The following is a 16,930-nucleotide window of genomic DNA, read 5'->3' on the forward strand; positions in this document are numbered from 1 at the left end:
CATTAATTTTCAACGTGGCAAAATGTTAACAGTTGACCCAACCTTGGGCTATTGTTGTTTCATCAGGAAGCTGAAAAAGGAAGTAAGTCATGAGTCACATAAAAGGCCATAGATAATAGAGAATTATTTAGGTTAGTCAAAGCAGACTCAGAAGTCTGGCGGGATATCAGAGTAACCTAAGAACATTAAGCAAAGCAGCAAAGTGGCAGCTGAAATTCTCTGTGGCTGGGGAAAAAAAAAAAAAAGAGAGAGAGAGAGAAAGATTAAGGCAGTTATCTCGAAAGAAGATGCAATTTATACAAGGTGCAATAGCATCCCTAAGAGACTGAAAGGAGCTTCCATGGCCTCTGCCCTGGTCTTCTCCCCAAGTCCTCCAGAATGCTCTACAGCCTGCCCATCAGGAAACCCTGCAAGAATAAAACTTTAGGTTTTAGGTTAAATTTCTGTCTGATACTGGTTGGATAAGGGATTCAAACCCAAGCTTCTGATATGTCACTGAGTATCCTAATAGGGCGTTGGACTTTGAATTATGTTTTTATGCAAGAAAACAAAGAGCATGTGCAGCAGCTGCTCTACAGAAGACCGTAGCAGGCTCTGCTGCCATGGGAAAGGAGCCCAGCCTGTCAAGTCAGCTCTTGCTGAGCCCTTTATTTGGCCATGAGCAGAAAAATATCAGCCTCTTGGATCCCTGCCAGGACGAGACACTACCTGGGTGTCACCTTGTCCAGGACATGTTGTATGTGACCAAGCACCGAGATCAAGAAGTAAGGTGAGATGGAGCAGTTCTCAACTTGGGGGCTTCAGTTACCACATTTTCCTCAACAACTTCTTTATATCCCAGGTCCATTTTTGCATCTGACCTTAAGATATTTCCAAGTGATAAAGAGGATTAGTCCATTTCTTAAACACGTATCCCAGAGTCATGCTGTTAAAGGACAATCATCCTCTTCAGCTAAAAAGTTTATAACAGAACTGCAACTCCTGAAAAGGGCTTCTGCTTCTAATCCAGTCCACAACCTGCAATAAATGCAGCCAGTGTCTCCCAAATGACAGTGCCAGGCATCTAAAAATATTCAGAGGGACACTCTGGGTTGCTGCTCTAATCAGCACTGCTGAAATTCACAGCCCAAGGGAAGGAACAGGGGCAGCATCTGCAGGTGGCATGCCTTGTGTTCCCCAGGGAGGTTTAATCAGCACCAAAGCCAAAACAGTCTCCTGGGGCTCAGCAAGCAGCCCTAGCCCTAGTCAAAATCCTGACGGTGTTAGGCCAGCATTCCCCTGGCCTTGCCTCTGCTCAGGGCTGAGTCACAGGACAGGGTTAAGCTGAGGGATTCATTGAAATAAGGTGGGGTTTGCTTCTGAGGTCAAGAACCAGAAACAGAGGGATAGGAGCACTACAGCAAACTGCTTCCATCACAAGTCCAGGGTGGAGAGAAAAATCATCGAGAAAACCAAATCTTGACTAATTTTGCCAGCATGTTCCCTCACTGAAATGGGGATAAACACACAACTGAGACTTTCTAACTGAATGCTGATGTAATTTCAGGCAAATAGCCCACTACCCTCACAAAAGCTGTTCAGGTAGCACAACGCCTTAAAGGACACCCAGCAGCAAATTGTCTCAGCTAGACACGCTTTTGACAGTGACTCCTTATGCAGCCAACCGAGCCATAAAAACTGCTGCGGATCAATGACATCAGTGCAACTTGCAGGCTTCCTTCAGATGAAAACCTCGGCATAAGGAAATGATTTCAGAGACAACTAAACTCTGCCAATCATAATTAGTAATTAGTAGGTTCCATTACACTTATTGGTGTATGCAACTAATTCACAGTAATTAAAAGAATTATGCAACAGAACAAGCTCTTCTTTTTCAAAAAAAAAAAAAAAAAAGATTTTATTAACAATACTTATGTATTCATATTAGAAAAACACTGTAGGTGAAATTAATCAAAATTCAGACATGGCTCAAATATAAAACATACAAGAAGGTGCAATAATATCACCACAGGCATAACCTAACAAAATAAATGCAATAGTGCCTCAAAATAGGGATTGTGTGAGATTTGCAGAAGCTTCTGTTTTTCTGTTTTAACAGCCACCACATAAACACAAATAATAAGACCCTCATAACATAGGCAATGTAGCTCCATTTAAAAAAATCAATATAAATATGCTGATTTATTCCCTAAGAGGATCTGGAGCACAACATAGTTGAAATTTCATATGTCATGAAAAGCAATGGCTACTTTTTCATTTTAATAACCGAGTAGCTTATTCATTGCCTTTGTCAGAATTTTTTTCATAGGATGAACCAGACTTAAAGTTTATACTTCCACCGTTATGAAAGCTCCTGAAAGCTTTGACTACCAAAGTGACTGCAAAGGGTAGTTTACTGAAATGATAGTGCCAAAGTATGTAAAATGGCAGGGCTACGAGCCTCTGAATACTCTTGTGAAAAAATCCTTTTCTTTAGCATGCAGAATATGCCAAAAAAATCCACTACAGAGATTTAGCTTTGCATTCTCCTTAGTTATACTAAGAGACAATCGATTTTTTTCAAATCTTAATTACTTTGTAACTGCTGAAATATTCTCCCAAGGCAGTAGTAACATTCCCCCATAAAAACATGGAAATCTAAATACGTGGCTTTACCAAAGTATTACTGTGAATACAACAGAGTAGAAGAACCAAACCTAGGTTCATTCTGCTTCTATTAAATGCAGTCCTTTATAAAAAGTAAGTTGGAAAAAAATGCAGTTCTGAAAGACAGAACTACATGTCAACATATAAAACTGCATGGAAACTATGTTACAAAAGAGGAAAGTGGAGTCAAGAAAGTGTTTCAAACATTCAAGTGCACATTTAGGTTTAAGACTTCAGGTTACGCATCTGAGGCTTTTTAATCAGTTTTCTCATCATCTTTCTGCGGAATACATCTGTTGGCTTTTTCATGGCTGGTTTCTGACTCCCTGCTAAGAAAATAAAGAAAGTAGTTAGTGAAGCAGTGTGACAAAATTGTTACTACTGTTCATTGTTTTGATATATATATATATATATTTTGTATTGTGCTGTTAAACCTGTTCACCTGATAATAACAGCCATGTCAGAAACTGTGAACTATAGGAGAGGCAGAGAAGTGGATAAAGTTGCCTGAAAGATTTGGTTAATGTTGCTGTACACTCCCAAGCTATAAAAATTAATATGTATAGCTCAGCATTAATTAGTACTAATTATGCCCTCAACTATGACCTTTGGGTGACCACGCCTTCCTCAATTTTGAAATACACAAGTTAGTGAAAAAGCTTATAACCGATCCTCTGGGCTTTGCAATCTGTTGCACCAGGAATGAGGTGGATAGTATTTTTTTAATGTCTTTCCTCCATAAGGAGAGGGAGCGAGGGAGAACCCCCAGAGCAGACCTGGCTGGGTGTGTGCAGGATGCTGAAGAGGCAGTTTCCTGCCTCCTCTCTCTTTGCACGCTTAAGCTGGAGCCTGGCCCTGCCATTCCCCAGGTAGTAATAGGTGCAAATTAGGTAATCGCTGGCATCTCTGATAGACCTAGCACGCTATTAAAGCCTGCCTTGTAACGCCAGAATGGCAGAGACACACTCAGACTTGTCAACCACAGAAATACTACTGCCATGAGTAACTGGCAGGCAGTCTTTTCAGTTCTGAGGACTGTTCTCAGGGTAAAACCCCTGCCCTGCTGGAGCTCCTTGGCCACCAGCTTCAACACCCATGGAGTTCAAAGCCCAAACCAGAGAACATTCTCCTGACTTAAGCCTTCTACACACCTTAAATACGGCAATACTTGGACACTGTAAATATATCATCTTTAAAAAAGAGCTGGGTTTGGTGTTTTATTTTTTTTTTCTAAGGCTAGATATGTGCTAGATACAGCCTTATTTTTTTTCCCCACTTATATAATTTTTTTAATGTTGCACTCTGTCTGCTTCTTGACTGCTCTGGGAAGCAACATATAATTATGCTTTTCTCTCTGTTGTTGATTTACATATCAAATTAATTAAACTAGTGTATTAAGACTTGTAATAGCTGGTATGAACATATTACTGCAGGTAAAAGCACAACTGTTTTGACTTATAAGCACAACCAGTAGCTAATCTGAATAAAACCATTATGAAAAAAAAAAAAAAAAAATCAATCATCTTTCCCAACCCTTCCCCCCACAGCCACAGGAACAGTTGATTCAGCAAAAGCGATGAAGCAGAAATCTTTAGTAATGGGAATGGGAAATGGGAACAGGCAGCAGGGAATCAAGAGAGGATGGGAACTGATGAAAATGCTAAGGAATAAAAAAAAAAAAAAAAGGAAATTGATTTCACATCTCACTTTAATCCTACTTTAAAATATCCAGAAGAAAGTGAGACCTTAATTAGTTTTCTCACTGGTACTGACCAGTTTAAAGACTGGTTCCTTGTGTGCTCTAGTAAATTAATTAGTCTATTTGAGTGCCTTTCTCCATATTTCATTCAACAACGGTGTAACAACCTCACATGACACTTTTCTTGTCAGAATGATTTAGTGTTGCATCCCACTTTTCCCTTCCTTTGAAAATACTCCAAAAAAATATTCCAAAAAGCATAGATTTATTAAAAAAAAAAAAAAAAAAAAAAAAAAAAAAAAAAAAAGTGATTAAAAGAACACTCTGTACACCTATTACTGATATCTGGATTGGTTTATCTGCTTTCATCTGATAAAATACAAAATAATAATAACAACAATAATCTTACCTTTTCCACAGACATTGTAGCAATCTGTTTCAGTAACAAAGTTATTGTTATTTCCACCACAGCCAGTGTATTTGAACTCCTTACATGATTTACTCTTGGTGTCATAGTAATAGCGAGGCACAGAAGAAGAACACAATCCTTCATCCTTGGGGCTATAGCATAGCAAGGGACCAGCTTGAAAAAGGGGAAAAAAAAAATAAATAAAATTATGTATTTTTATGACTGGCATATTCAAATTTACCCTACAATGAATTTGTTGGCTAAACACCTATTACTCCCATTGAAGTGACACAAGCATTACCAATGACTTCAGAGACTTACTGCATCTTATTCCTGTGAGTTGTGAGTTTGAGAAAGCACCAGACAATCCCAGAAAATAGGTTTACTAATCCACAAGTGAAATTCATCAGCTTTCCCCACATGCAGTGCTACACATGGGAGAGTTGTGATGTTCACATAGTCTAGACAGCAGGCTGATTCCACATCTACATACAGGAAAATAACGATTCCAGTGGAATTACCTCTGTAGATGAGATAGGCACTATTTTGTCTACCCTTGCTATGCTTTTGCCAGCAAATCCTGCCCACTTGCTGCAAAAAGTACAAAAACACACCATCTTTCTCACAAGAATTATGTTTCATAACGCCTCAGCAAAGTCTTCCTTCTGTTGCTGGAGTCCTTTTACCAATTTATTATATGCTGAACAGAGAAATTAAAAATAAGTCAGCATTCACCTAAGAAAATGGTGACAATCTGTCACCAGCCAAAAATAACTTTCTCATCAAGCACTAATGAAGCACAGGCAGCAACAGTTTTGATCCGTTCTGGTAGCTCTCTCTTCTTCAAAGATACTGTCAAAGATAGACCAGATGTTAACCTGGTGATTAGGAAAACACTTGCCTATAGTCACCTGCTGCTAATTACAGAGAGACGGTGGTCAGACGAGGCAAAAAACTTCTGGAGCTGGCAAGTGCCAAAAATTGCAAGCCACCTAACAGCATCTCTCAGGCTTGAATATATAAAGGCACTGCTCCCTTACATTGGGATATCAATTCCCGGCCCGTGGCAGCCGCAGTGTCCCAGACACCTGCCCAACACTGATCTCCGACCTTGCTGCCCTTCAGGTTACACAGGCACAGCTCTCTGGAAGGCAAGAGACCCGCTGGGTGTTGCTGTGGGCAAATTTAAGGTCACAAGACTAAACTAACACAGCATTTTTGTTCTCTCAGTAGCAGGCAGCCGAGACCAGTGACACACAAAAGCCTGCAGAAAATTATAAGCATCTGTTTCCCAGAAGTCTTCAAAAATACTGCTGTACGGGTATCCAGAGGAAAATACCAAATAAAGTATCATCTTCGTATCGCTTTCAAAGCATCTAGTTTATTAAAAACTTGGAACAACCATTACTTTTCTCTGGCAGACAGTGGTCCACACATGACTGCAAATCTTTGAAGTTGTTGTCGTTCCCGTAACAGCCACCATAGATGAACTCCTCACACCTCATCGAGCTCAAGTTAAAGGCGTATCTTTTTATATGACCTCTGCAAGGTCCTCCGTCAGCCTCCATCCGGCACCATTTGGGCACTTCTGCAACGAAAACAGTTTCACCTTCAGTGAAAGCCGACCCTTTGCACTCCCCATCCCGAGCAGCCGTGGGTGGAGGTTGACACGAGATGAGACGCTGCTATCCTGGTTGTGGGCAAGTCCCCAAACCTCAGACTTTAATAAAGCGGGACCAGCTTTGTAGGAGGAATCGGCCGCGTTCATCAGTGGCTAGTTATAAAACCAAATTATATTAAAAAATAATAATATGCAAATCCCTCGTGCCTCCTCTGACACAACTCCCTCCAGCCCCTCAGCAGCAGCAGCAGCCCCTCGGCTCGGGAGGGGAGGATGTGTGGGGAGGAAGGCTCCACTCCCTCCGGCCCCCGACCACCCCGGCGCTGCCCCGGAGCCCCCCGCCGCCCCCCGGGGTGCCGTCGGGCCGTCCCCGGGACTCACTCTTGATGGTCCAGCAGCTCTTCTCGCAGTCGTCGAGGGTGAGGAAGTTGTTGGCGTTGCCGTGGCAGCCCCCGTAGGTGAACTCCTGGCAGCTCTGCGTGTGCCTGTCGTAGTACCAGCGCGGCACCAGGGCGCGGCAGGGGCCGTCGTCGGGGGGCAGCAGGCAGGCTCGCTGCTTCTCTGCGGGAGACACGAGCACCCGGGGCTGAGGCCACTTCGGAGGCGACCCCGACCCCTCGGCAGCCGCCCCCGGGGCCCGCTCCTAGCCCTACCTGTGAGGCTGCGAGGCGCCAGGGCGGCGCAGGCCAGCGGCAGCAGCAGCGCGGGCAGCGGGAGGCGGCGGCCGGCGGCCATGTCGCGACAGCGGGCGGCGGAGAGAGACGGACAGACAGACACAGAGAGAGACAGGCGGACGGAGGGACGGACAGACAGAGACAGACAGACACAGGGCGGCGGGGTTCCCCGAGCGGTCGGCACTGCCCGGCCCGACGGCAGCGCTTTATATGCGCCCAGACGGCTTCCCCGGGCCGCCTCCTCCCTCCTTGCGCGTGTGGTGGGAGGGGAAGGGCTGATTCAGCGGGGCAGCGGGGCCCCGATCACCCGGCCGTCACCGGGCGCGGCGGGATGCGCCCCTGCCCCGGCCCCAGCGCCCAGGGACGCCCCCCGACCCGCCGTCGGGGAAGGCTCGGGTGGGGAGCAAGGGGGCAGCGGGGGGGGACCCGTCCCCGGGCTGCTCCAGCCGCCGTCGGGGGGCTGTGGGGAGCTGGCCGGGGTCCACGGCTGTGACCCGATTTCCCCCCCCTGCCCTGCCCCGCACGTTACGGGATGATGCGGGAAGAGGATTTCCTGTTAATCACGGAATCCGGGACGGGGCTCGCAGCCAAAGTCCGGCCGTGGAGGCTCCCGGTGGAGGGCGGCAGGACCCCGGGGGTGCCACCGGACACAGCACCCACGGGTGCCACTCTTTTAACACTGCGTTAACTCGTGGACCCCCAAAAAACGAGGCACTGTCCTGGAAAACCTGCGGTGCTAAGCGGGTGAAACCCCTGGGTAGGTCAGAGAGAGCTGGATTTCAGGAAATATCGCAGCTGGGGTTATCTGAAGATTTTTAACCCCAGCAGGCAACCCAGAGTGATGTGGCAGAGGAAGGGGTGAGCAGCGAGCAGCATGCGTTCCTTCACTAATCTATGAGAGCCATTACATTAATTAGTGCTTACTCCAGATTTAATACAGTATCAGAGATAAGAGTGCCTGCAAATTAGTCACCGTGCTCTCCGTGGATAGCGAGAAGCTAATCTGATCTCCTGTTATTCTCCTCTCCCTGCACAGCCACAGTGCTGGACCTCCAGGCAGGCTCTGCCGTGGCCAAGGTTGCAATATGGGGCCCTCGAAATCTGTGGCCTGCGGGGACAAAGGCACAGTCCTTTGGAGTGTGAGGAGGAGGGCTTCACCACACCTGGCTTATCTCAGGAATTCACTTTCTCTCAGTGTTTTCCTTATATCATGCAGGATTACTGCCTAGTTTTTGGACAAGGTTTTATTTTCCATAAAGGCAAGAAAGAGGAGCAAACTCAACCCCCCAAACCTAAGGGGAAGGTATGAATGGCACCTCTCTCAGTACTCTTTCAGAAACATTCCTTTTCTCAAAAATCTCCAATTGCCAAAGGATAAGTGCTTGTTTTAGCTCAAAAACAAAAAGAAACACAAAGAAGCACAACAAACAAACAAACAAAACTCTAGTGTGCTTGGAGGCATCACCATGGGACACATCTGCCATATTTTATGTATATAGCATACATATATATGTTATAACATGTCCTCTTTTTTTTTTTTTTGTATGTGTGTGTTAAGCTTATTATGCACAGTGACTATAATAAAGCTTAGGTGCCTCCAGTAGGAAATTAAATAAATAAATAATCAAAGTACGTGTTTCCTATTTCCAGAGAAATTCAAAAGGGCATCTTTCTAATATTAGGGAACTCTCAAGTGATTTTAATATGACTAGACTAACGTCCTTTGGCTTTCATCGGATTTTGTTGGAATTTCAAAAGAAGCCATTAAAATACCACTTTAAACAATAGCAGCAAAATGAATGCTGTCATGCTAATACCATTTTCCATTTCCTCAGTGAATGCACACACACAAATCAAAGTTTGAACTAAACCCACCTATCCATCAACACCACAGCACAGTGTAGCATTTACTCAGCTGCTCCTTTGCTGTAGCAGCAATCAGGTTCTTTTAGATTAGGAAAATATTTGTAAAAATATATGAACTAGAGAAACAGTTTATGTAGCGAGTGGCAAAAAAGCCCTTTACTAACTGTAGTTAGCAGTTAGTAGACAGAGCCAGCAGACAGCTCGCTGTAGTCTTTCCACCACAGGGTTATTGATGCCAAGCTGCAACTGTTCCCAGTGACAGCCCCTGTTCCCCTCAGCCCCCCACAGCCCACCACCCTGTACAGCCACCCCACAGCGTGGGCAAAGGCTGTGCTGTGTAAGGCCAGCCTGCTCCTTCCAGCTGTTTTGGCTTGCACGAGGACCAGCAGCTGGTGGGCTTTGGGGATGCAGCTGCCAGTGCAGGTTGTAGGGGTGTGGAAGTTGCATACCAGCAGCTGGAGATAACAGCCAGAGGGATGGATGGGCAGAGGAGCTGATTTAATAGACTGGATAAAATAAAACAGATACAAACCCCAGGAGCACTATAGGAGCAGCAATGGAGGAGGAGGAGGTAAATGTTGCACTGCTGGCAGCTGCTTACCCCTGGTGGGTGGGGAGAGGACAAAGGAGCGTCTCTATGGCTATAGTCAGAGGTGGAAAGAAAGAGGAAGAACTACCTGCAGGGGTCTTGTAGTGCCCCAAACCCAGAAGGATTCATACAGGCCCATTTTAAGGGCTGCATCCAGGCCTGCAGCTTTGTTCAGTGTGAAGGGCTGTGGCTGTGTGGATTCAGCCTCTGCTGGTTTCATAGGAAAGAGGCTGCTAGGATCCGAGATGCCAGGTCCTGTACAAACAGGGTGGAAGGACCAGCCTGTTTGGGGTGTTTTGTGCTTTCTGAACCCATCAGTTCTCACACAGAGCATCCCCAGTCCTCAGCATCCATCACAGCTGCACGACCTGAAATATGCAGTGCAGGCCAGGCATGGCAGCCCTCTCACTGCAGCCCTGCCTTGCAGACAAACCTACCAGCCTGGACACTTGACCCGAGAGCGGTTCCTTCCCTTCTCAGCCTTTTAGTCCCCTCCACTTTCAGTTTTAATGCGCGAATAGTGGGGAATGCACCCGAGCTAAACACCTGCTGCTGCCTCACCTCCCGGACCAGGAGATGCAGGAGCCCAGGGATGCGGGTGGCATCACCCTGCGGGACGGCAGGAGCGGAGGGAAGGCAGCTCAGCGCTGGGACTGGGCATCCAGCCGCATGAGCCCCCGGCCGGGGGGGGACACCCTTCCCGGAGCCCTCCCTGTGCACGCAGCCCCGGTGTGAACGCCCCGGCGCCCCGGGAGCGGGGCCGGGCCGGACGGCTGGCCCTAATCCGGTTATAGGGGGATTAGCCCGGCGGTTTAAAGGCCGGAGCGGCTCGGGGAAGGGGTGCGAGGAGCGGCTCGGGGAGGAAGCGGCGGCCGCGGAGCAGCGGGACGGGCCGGGACAGCCCGGCGGCACCCTGTGAGTGAGCCCGGGGGCGGGCCGGGGGCGGCCGCCCCATAGCCCCGCCGCCCCACAGCCTCGCCGCCCCGCAGCCCGCCCGGGGGCTCCGGCCCCGGCCGGCCTCGCTGCCCAGCGGTAACCTTTTGTCCTCCCTCTTTGCCTCCCTCCGGGCTTCGGCAGCGTAAACCATGCCGGCCATCAACATCGAGGACCTGAGCGAGAAGGACAAACTGAAAATGGAAGTGGAGCAGCTGCGGAAAGAAGTCAAGCTGGAGAGGCAGCCGGTGAGGCAGCGGCCGCGGGGCGCCCCGGGACCGGGGGGACGAGGAGCCCGGCACTCCCCGGGAGCGGTGCCCGGGGCAGGATCGGGCGAAGCCGGGCGGGGCGGAGCGGGACAGCCCGGTCCTGCGAGGGGCAAGGGCGCTGGGGGCCGCTCTGCCCCCGTGTCGCCCTCAGGGACCCCCGGCCGTCGGCAGGCGGCCGCCGCCCCGACGTGAGGCTGGCACCGGGCTCCCGCCGCCCCCAGTCCGCAGGGGGAGGCTGCGGGGAGAGGGGGAGGCCCCGAGGGACCGGCACCCGCCGTTCCCGTGGCCTTGGGTGCGGCACGGCACGGCCCGGCACGGCCCCCAGCTGTGTGGGGGGAGAGGGAGAAGCTGAGCCCGTCCTCGCCCTGCCCGAGCGAGGGGCAGAGGCCAGAGGGGTGCTGCTGCAGGGCCGTGCCCGGCGGAAAACACTGCACTCTTCTCCGTCATCGATGCTTCTTCCCACGGGTGAAGTGGTTTTCCAGTGATCTTGGTGGTTATTGCTGTATTTCTGCACAGTTTCTATAAGTGGAAGAGCAGAACTGATCTCGCTCCATGATAAAACTTTTTTTTTTTTTCTTCTTATTTTGCATTCCAGCAGAAGCAAACTCATCAAAGTAAACACTTCTATTTAGGACTAAAGCGCATTTATGTTAGGGGACCAGTGGAATTATTCATGCGAATTAGCTCTAGGTACTTAGCCCAGAAAACAAGAAAGCCACAAATACATTTTAGGTGCCAGTTAGCTATCAGTGGGTGTACGCGTTAGGTGTGGTATGGGCGCCAGCTCCAGCAGTGCTGCGGGCCACACGTGCAAGTACTACAGACACCTAGATTGTCCCTCAGAGAGTTCCCAAGCAACTGAAATGGATGTATAGATTACGATTTTCATAACAAAAACGTAAAACCCTATCTAAATATTCCAAATAACCCAAAAGACTTTAGGGAAATAGGTATTTTCAAACCATCTGTAGTAAAGGACAGGCGATGTCCTCAATTTTACCAATGCGCTATACAAAGTTTCACTGTGAGAATGCAATTTGTGTTGTAGTTGTCTCTGTCTCCTGGTAGCTCCATTACAGGTGTTACAGGGACATGGAAGTGCAGAACCCACGATTGCCAAAAGTACAGATGTTTACCAAAATTCTTCTTGACCCCTTCCTCTACCTTTACAGCTACGCCATGGCGTAAGGTGCCCCGACTCGAAGGAATGGGTTTGCAAGGCACGGCAGAGCAAGGCACAAGTGTAATGGGATTTGCAGGTCCACATTCTTCTCTGCCCTAAAACAGCTAGAGATAGTTAGGTCTTATTCCATGCACGGTTTGGTGTGGAATTAACCGTGAGTTATTTCTGATGGCTTAGAGCCAGTGATACTGCAAGTAAATTCACTGTTTCTCTTGCCATCATTTTGCCTTTGCAGTAATATACAATTTACAAGGAAGGCGACAAACGGGCCTTAAATTAGAATTTAATGAATTCTAATTAAATTAAGTGCTGACTGACTGCTGTCTGCACAGGGACTGTGGGCAGAAGCAGGGCACAGCTGGGAGCGTGTCCTTAGAAGTGTCCCATATTCAGGCACCTGAGGACAGTTTCTGCTGCCACAGGGAAGGGAAACAACAGGAGCTTGTGGTCAGGGATCCTCTGGAGCTGGTGGGACTTGCTTGCGTGCCCTCAGGCTCCACACCTGCTGTGGCTGCACCTGCCGCATGCACTGCCTTCAGAGAGCAAAAATAAACCCGTTCCTTCTTCACGGGCAGGCGTCTGTGCAGGCCTGCCCCAATGGGTGCTGCCTTGCTGTGAATGGCATGCAAGCTGTCACGTGTGTGACAGTAGTGAGTATTCTCCCTTTCTTAATGCGGTAGGGTATTTTATGAACCGCTGTTTCAATTAACCCCAGGTCACCTGTAAGTACATGCTTTCCTAGTTAGTTCTTGACCATGATTTAAGATGTGTGGTTGCTCCTGTAGAGCTGCAGGGTGGGGGCTTGTGTTGCCACCGAAAAATCTTTGTGGGATGTTTGATTTGGGAAAAGCATGTAAAGTTACGTATGCTTGGAAAACAGATCCCACCACGTTGTGGATCTGAGATTTTGCTGTTCCTGAACACATTGGCTATCAGACAGTTTAGTGGGCAGGTGAACAGGGAAAGATGCAAATTCACCGCGGCGCGGCTGAGATGCGCCCTGCCAGCTCTGGCCGTAGCACTGCCATGTGTTTGTTCCCTCTCCAGGTGTCCAAGTGCTCTGAGGAGATCAAGAACTACATCGAGGAGAGGTCGGGTGAGGACCCGCTGGTGAAGGGCGTCCCGGAGGACAAGAACCCCTTCAAGGAGAAGGGAGGCTGTGTCATCGCCTGAGGCTGCCGGTCCCCAGCTCCGCCGCTCCTTGTCCTACACGCTCAGGAGCAGATCATCTTCTCCTTTATTTTTTTTTTCCTTTTTCGTACAAAAAATAAATAAATCCCAAAGCAGCCTAGCCCGCCTCGCTCCCTCCGCACGGCCGGGTCCCTTCGCTTTCACCACCTGTTTAGGGGGGGCACGCTGGTTGGCACTCAAAAAACCTCCCTGCCCCTCGACGGCCTGCCTCGGCCGGGCAGGGGAACCTGCTGGGAGCCGAGCCGAGCCGTGCCGGGCCCTGCCAAGCCGTGCCGGGGCGGTGCAGGGCCCCCAAAGCAGGCCCCGGCCCCCGGCGGGGCGGAGCGGGGCAGGCGGCGGCCATGGCGCTGCGGGGCTGCGGGCGCTGGGCGCTGCGAGGCTCGGCCCTGAGCGGCGGCGGCTGCGGGCGGCGGCACCGCGGGCACGGCCCCGACAAGCCGCAGCACGGCGCCTTGCGGGCGGCCCTCAGGAAGGTACCGGGGGCGGCGGGGGGACGGCAGGGGCCGAGGCCACCTCCGGACAGAGCTTCCCCCTTCCCCGGGGCGGGCGGAGGCTTCCCCGGCTGAGCGGCCGAGGGCTCGGCTGCCGCCCGCCGGAGGGACGGGGGGAAGGGAGGAGGGAAGGGAGAAGGGACGGGAAGGGAAGGGAAGGGCGACCGGGGCACGGAGCAGCAGCCCGGGACGGGACATGGGGGCTCCGTGCCCCCGCTGCTGTGTTTGGGAATGCCGAGCGCCAGGGCGGTGTTTTTAGAAGGGTGCTAAGGGGAGTGAAAGTTAGTTTTGTTGTGGGACTGAGGCATGGATCGAGGGGACAGGAGGCACATCGGGTAAGGGGGAGTGCGAGTTGAACGCCAAATGCCGCTCTGCAAGTGGTGGTGAAACTGGTGAACTCTGTGCCCAACAGTGAGGTCACTGGCACCTGCAGGAAGGCTGAAGTATAATGAAACATGCCAGTCAAAGTTAGATAATTAGGTGCATTTATTTATTCATTCATTCAGTCAGTTGGTAAAAAGTCCTGCGTTGGGGCACGCTGGGGGCGCCTGCCAGGTGGAAGTCAGATGGCATGGGACGGGATGAGACAGGATGGGATGGGATGAGCTGCATGTATGTGAGAAACCTCCCTGTGGACTATAGTGAGTGAAGTGCTGAAGTTCAGTACCGAGCACAAGGAGTAAGCAGCATTATCCTAACGGCAGCCATACACAAGCAAGCCTGATGTGCACTCAGAGGTGGGCGTGATGAAGTGTAAGGGGTTGTCCCTGATGTCCCTAGAGATAAACTTTCCGCTCCTGCCGGGTCCCGCACCGTAGCTTTTTAAAAACAGGGCACCCTGGATTGCCCGATGTTAGCTCCCTGTGACTTGGGAGCTGTGCTGTTATGCATTTGATGGAAGCTTTTAAAAATGACATGAAGAATCTTACACTCTTAGGATAAATTCATCCTTTTTCAACTTTCTCCTCTTTCCCAGTGCACTGTGGAGAAAAGACAGTGCGGCTACTTCTGATTCATGCAATTCTTAACTTCAGATTTCTCTTTTTTTTTGAACTGACTTTCATACTTCCAGTGTCGAAACAGGATATTGCAAAGGCCATTTAATTCATAAAGCTTTCTATGACTAAAAGTAGGCCTCTTGGCCTTGAACTTTTGCAGTTGTGTGTTCATTTTCTGTATAATACAAAGAAACCTGGTGCACAACCAGTCCGCTTCCTAACAAATTAGTTTCATTAATCTAAATTCCTGGACCTGGTTCAAAGCAGGAATAAGCTGGCAGAGAAAGGATCGGTAAAAATGCTGCAAGTGAATCCTCTTCTCTCACCTGGATGCCAAGTACAGGATTGTGTTGCAAATACTGCAGTGTCAGGCTTGTGCTGAGGCCATCTGTCTGTCTGTCTGTCAGCAGTCACCTGCCTTCCTCTGCCCAGTGTCACTCAGCTGTAGCTCTTCTTTTGCAGCAGTCTTCCTGCACGTGCAGGGAGGACAGCAAATACTGCTCATCGTTGCACTTTGCCTTATCTCAGATCCGTGGCATTCTGAAATAGAATGAGGCCAAGGCTTTAGTGAAGGCAGTCGTATGAATCTGGGGGGTTTGGAAGACCTGTTTTGGCAGGGAAGGATTGCTGCATGCGTGCCCGTGATGAATGTATTGGAAAAAAAATTACACTAAGCACCACAAAACCTGTTTCATCCTTGTCATGTATTTTACAAAGTGGTTATATAACCCTTATTTTAGTTTTTGTCTGATCATATAGGGAAAAAAAAACACACGCTAGTTTATGTCAAATCCAGTCTGATGTTGTTTACCCCAAAGCTTCTAGCAATCGGTGTTTATTTTGGCTTAAGTTAAACCTGTCCCCAGTGAATTTAAGATAAACTGAAAAGTAAAGTCTTTGGGAGAGGATGACCACTCAGGATCTGTAACGCATTTTAAATTTAATGGTTATTTAATTTGGGCCACTCTTTCCACTAGACAAATCCAGATGCAACTACCTGAGAAATTAAAGAAATGAGCAGTGCAATTCCATTAGTGAAAACTGTTATTTTTTTGTCTCAATTTATTTTATTTTATTTTTTAATCTGTTGAATTAATGTATTTTAAATGATCTGTACTTTTCCAATTGTTCTGAGCAGGATGAGGAAGAGACTCCTGTAATTCCAGGGAGCTGTTTTTAGCAAGGGTATTGAAATAACCTTGTGAGTGGTTTCCTTTACTACTTTATAGGTCACCACCCTTCCTCTTGGAAATTGAAAACATAACTTTTCCTTACCTTGTTGAACAATGCTTACAATGCACTGGTATCCTACAGTTTAGTGCAGTAATTATAGTGTAACTGGCTTGAAGTAAAAAGGTTTAAGCTATTTTAGGTGTATGCATAACTGTGCGTATATGTATATGATATGTGCATGCACATATCCATTTTTGTTTTCCTCTGGCATTAGTAGTAAGAAGCTTTGGGAAATAGGTTTGAAAAGGATTGGCATATACTTCAAATGCATCTAATATAAATGAGATTTCATTTTGCATCTGGTGCTGGCTGGGTCTATTTACGCTGTGTTACATCTCTGTAGGATAAGAGGGATTCATGTGAAAGTGAGACTTCACCAAAGGACACCACTGGCCTTATTTGCCACACTTGGATTGTATGTCTGGCCCAAGTTATTAACAGTGTCAAGAGTTTCTCTCCATTACAATAGATATTTTTTCAAGAATTAAAGCCTCTTCATATTAGAGCATGCAAAAGCTGAATTAGATATTGATTTTCACTCTAACTTTCTAGTAAAAATGCTGTAAACTTTGTAATTTTTGTAAAATTATATGTCTATTTCTGACATTCTACAAAATAGTGAAAGGTATTGGATAGAGTTGGCTTGTTCATCTTTTATAGCAAATCGCAAAAATACAGCAACAGAACAGCCAAGTAGTTGACTGCTGGTATTACAAATAAATCACTTAAAATTACTTTCTCACTAAGTTGAGAGAGAGAAAAGGAGAGAGGGAGGACACAAAAGAAGCCGCAAAATACCCGACTGGGACCTCTAATTTTAAAACACTATTTATCATGCATTTGAGGTAGAAGTTTAGGCAAGGAGACAGTTAATAATGTGACATTTGTAAGCCTCACAGCTTTTGCACTGAGTGCCCTTCTATCCAAGGCAAACAACATGGTGACCCCAGTTCTGGGGTATTTGCAGTAGCCTGTGTCATCTTGTGCCTGACAGAAACATGTTGTAAACATTTGGGGGATAGATCCCTTGCTGGTATGAATAAATACAGAAATGCCACTCGCTCCTGCCAAGAATTTCTGGCTGAAATTTAACAGAGAGGAAATTTTCGTAATTGATTTTTGTTGTTA

The 16,930-nt window shown here is 48.0% G+C and overlaps 3 protein-coding genes across 4 annotated transcripts in view; 2 read left to right on the forward strand and 1 right to left on the reverse strand.

The window, feature by feature from the left end:
- Nucleotides 1–1,878: 1,878 nt before the first annotated feature.
- Nucleotides 1,879–7,246, reverse strand: TFPI2 (tissue factor pathway inhibitor 2). Of its 2 annotated transcripts, none has more exons than XM_082754846.1 (5): nucleotides 7,029–7,246; nucleotides 6,757–6,936; nucleotides 6,163–6,342; nucleotides 4,755–4,928; nucleotides 1,879–2,972 (listed from the first exon to the last, which is right to left on the reverse strand). In XM_082754846.1, the coding sequence occupies exons 1-5, from the start codon at nucleotides 7,108–7,110 to the stop codon at nucleotides 2,872–2,874; spliced, it is 717 nt and encodes a 238-aa protein (XP_082610972.1). In that variant the 5' UTR covers nucleotides 7,111–7,246; the 3' UTR covers nucleotides 1,879–2,871. The 2 variants fall into 2 exon arrangements, with proteins under 2 accessions (XP_082610972.1, XP_082610973.1); XM_082754847.1 differs by having other exon boundaries at nucleotides 1,879–2,975; nucleotides 7,029–7,238.
- A 3,007-nt stretch (nucleotides 7,247–10,253) lies between these two features.
- On the forward strand, nucleotides 10,254–13,180 carry LOC309874991 (guanine nucleotide-binding protein G(I)/G(S)/G(O) subunit gamma-11). The gene is made up of 3 exons (XM_082753888.1): nucleotides 10,254–10,419; nucleotides 10,582–10,685; nucleotides 12,937–13,180. Exons 2-3 carry the CDS (start codon nucleotides 10,590–10,592, stop codon nucleotides 13,060–13,062), a joined length of 222 nt encoding a protein of 73 aa, XP_082610014.1. The 5' UTR covers nucleotides 10,254–10,419; nucleotides 10,582–10,589; the 3' UTR covers nucleotides 13,063–13,180.
- A 215-nt stretch (nucleotides 13,181–13,395) lies between these two features.
- The window catches only part of LOC309874989 (putative acyl-CoA dehydrogenase 6), an 86,580-nt gene continuing 83,045 nt past the window's right edge, over nucleotides 13,396–16,930 (forward strand). The window contains exon 1 of the mRNA XM_082753886.1: nucleotides 13,396–13,553. Coding sequence (XP_082610012.1) covers nucleotides 13,422–13,553 — 132 coding nt within the window. The 5' untranslated portion in view covers nucleotides 13,396–13,421. The remainder of the gene's footprint in view (nucleotides 13,554–16,930) is intronic.

This window comes from Aythya marila (assembly GCF_965140915.1).
Source record: "Aythya marila genome assembly, chromosome: 2".
Classification (NCBI taxonomy): Eukaryota; Metazoa; Chordata; class Aves; order Anseriformes; family Anatidae; genus Aythya; species Aythya marila.

Coding starts and splice junctions, on each gene's coding strand:
- TFPI2 (XM_082754847.1), bottom strand. CDS start 7,110: ATGGCCGCCGGCCGCCGCCTCCCGCTGCCCGCGCTGCTGCTGCCGCTG. Junction 6,937..7,028: donor GGCGCCTCGCAGCCTCACAG/GTAGGGCTAGGA, acceptor TGTCTCCCGCAG/AGAAGCAGCGAGCCTGCCTG. Junction 2,976..4,754: donor CTACAATGTCTGTGGAAAAG/GTAAGATTATTG, acceptor TTATTTTCTTAG/CAGGGAGTCAGAAACCAGCC.
- LOC309874991 (XM_082753888.1), top strand. CDS start 10,590: ATGCCGGCCATCAACATCGAGGACCTGAGCGAGAAGGACAAACTGAAA. Junction 10,686..12,936: donor TCAAGCTGGAGAGGCAGCCG/GTGAGGCAGCGG, acceptor TTCCCTCTCCAG/GTGTCCAAGTGCTCTGAGGA.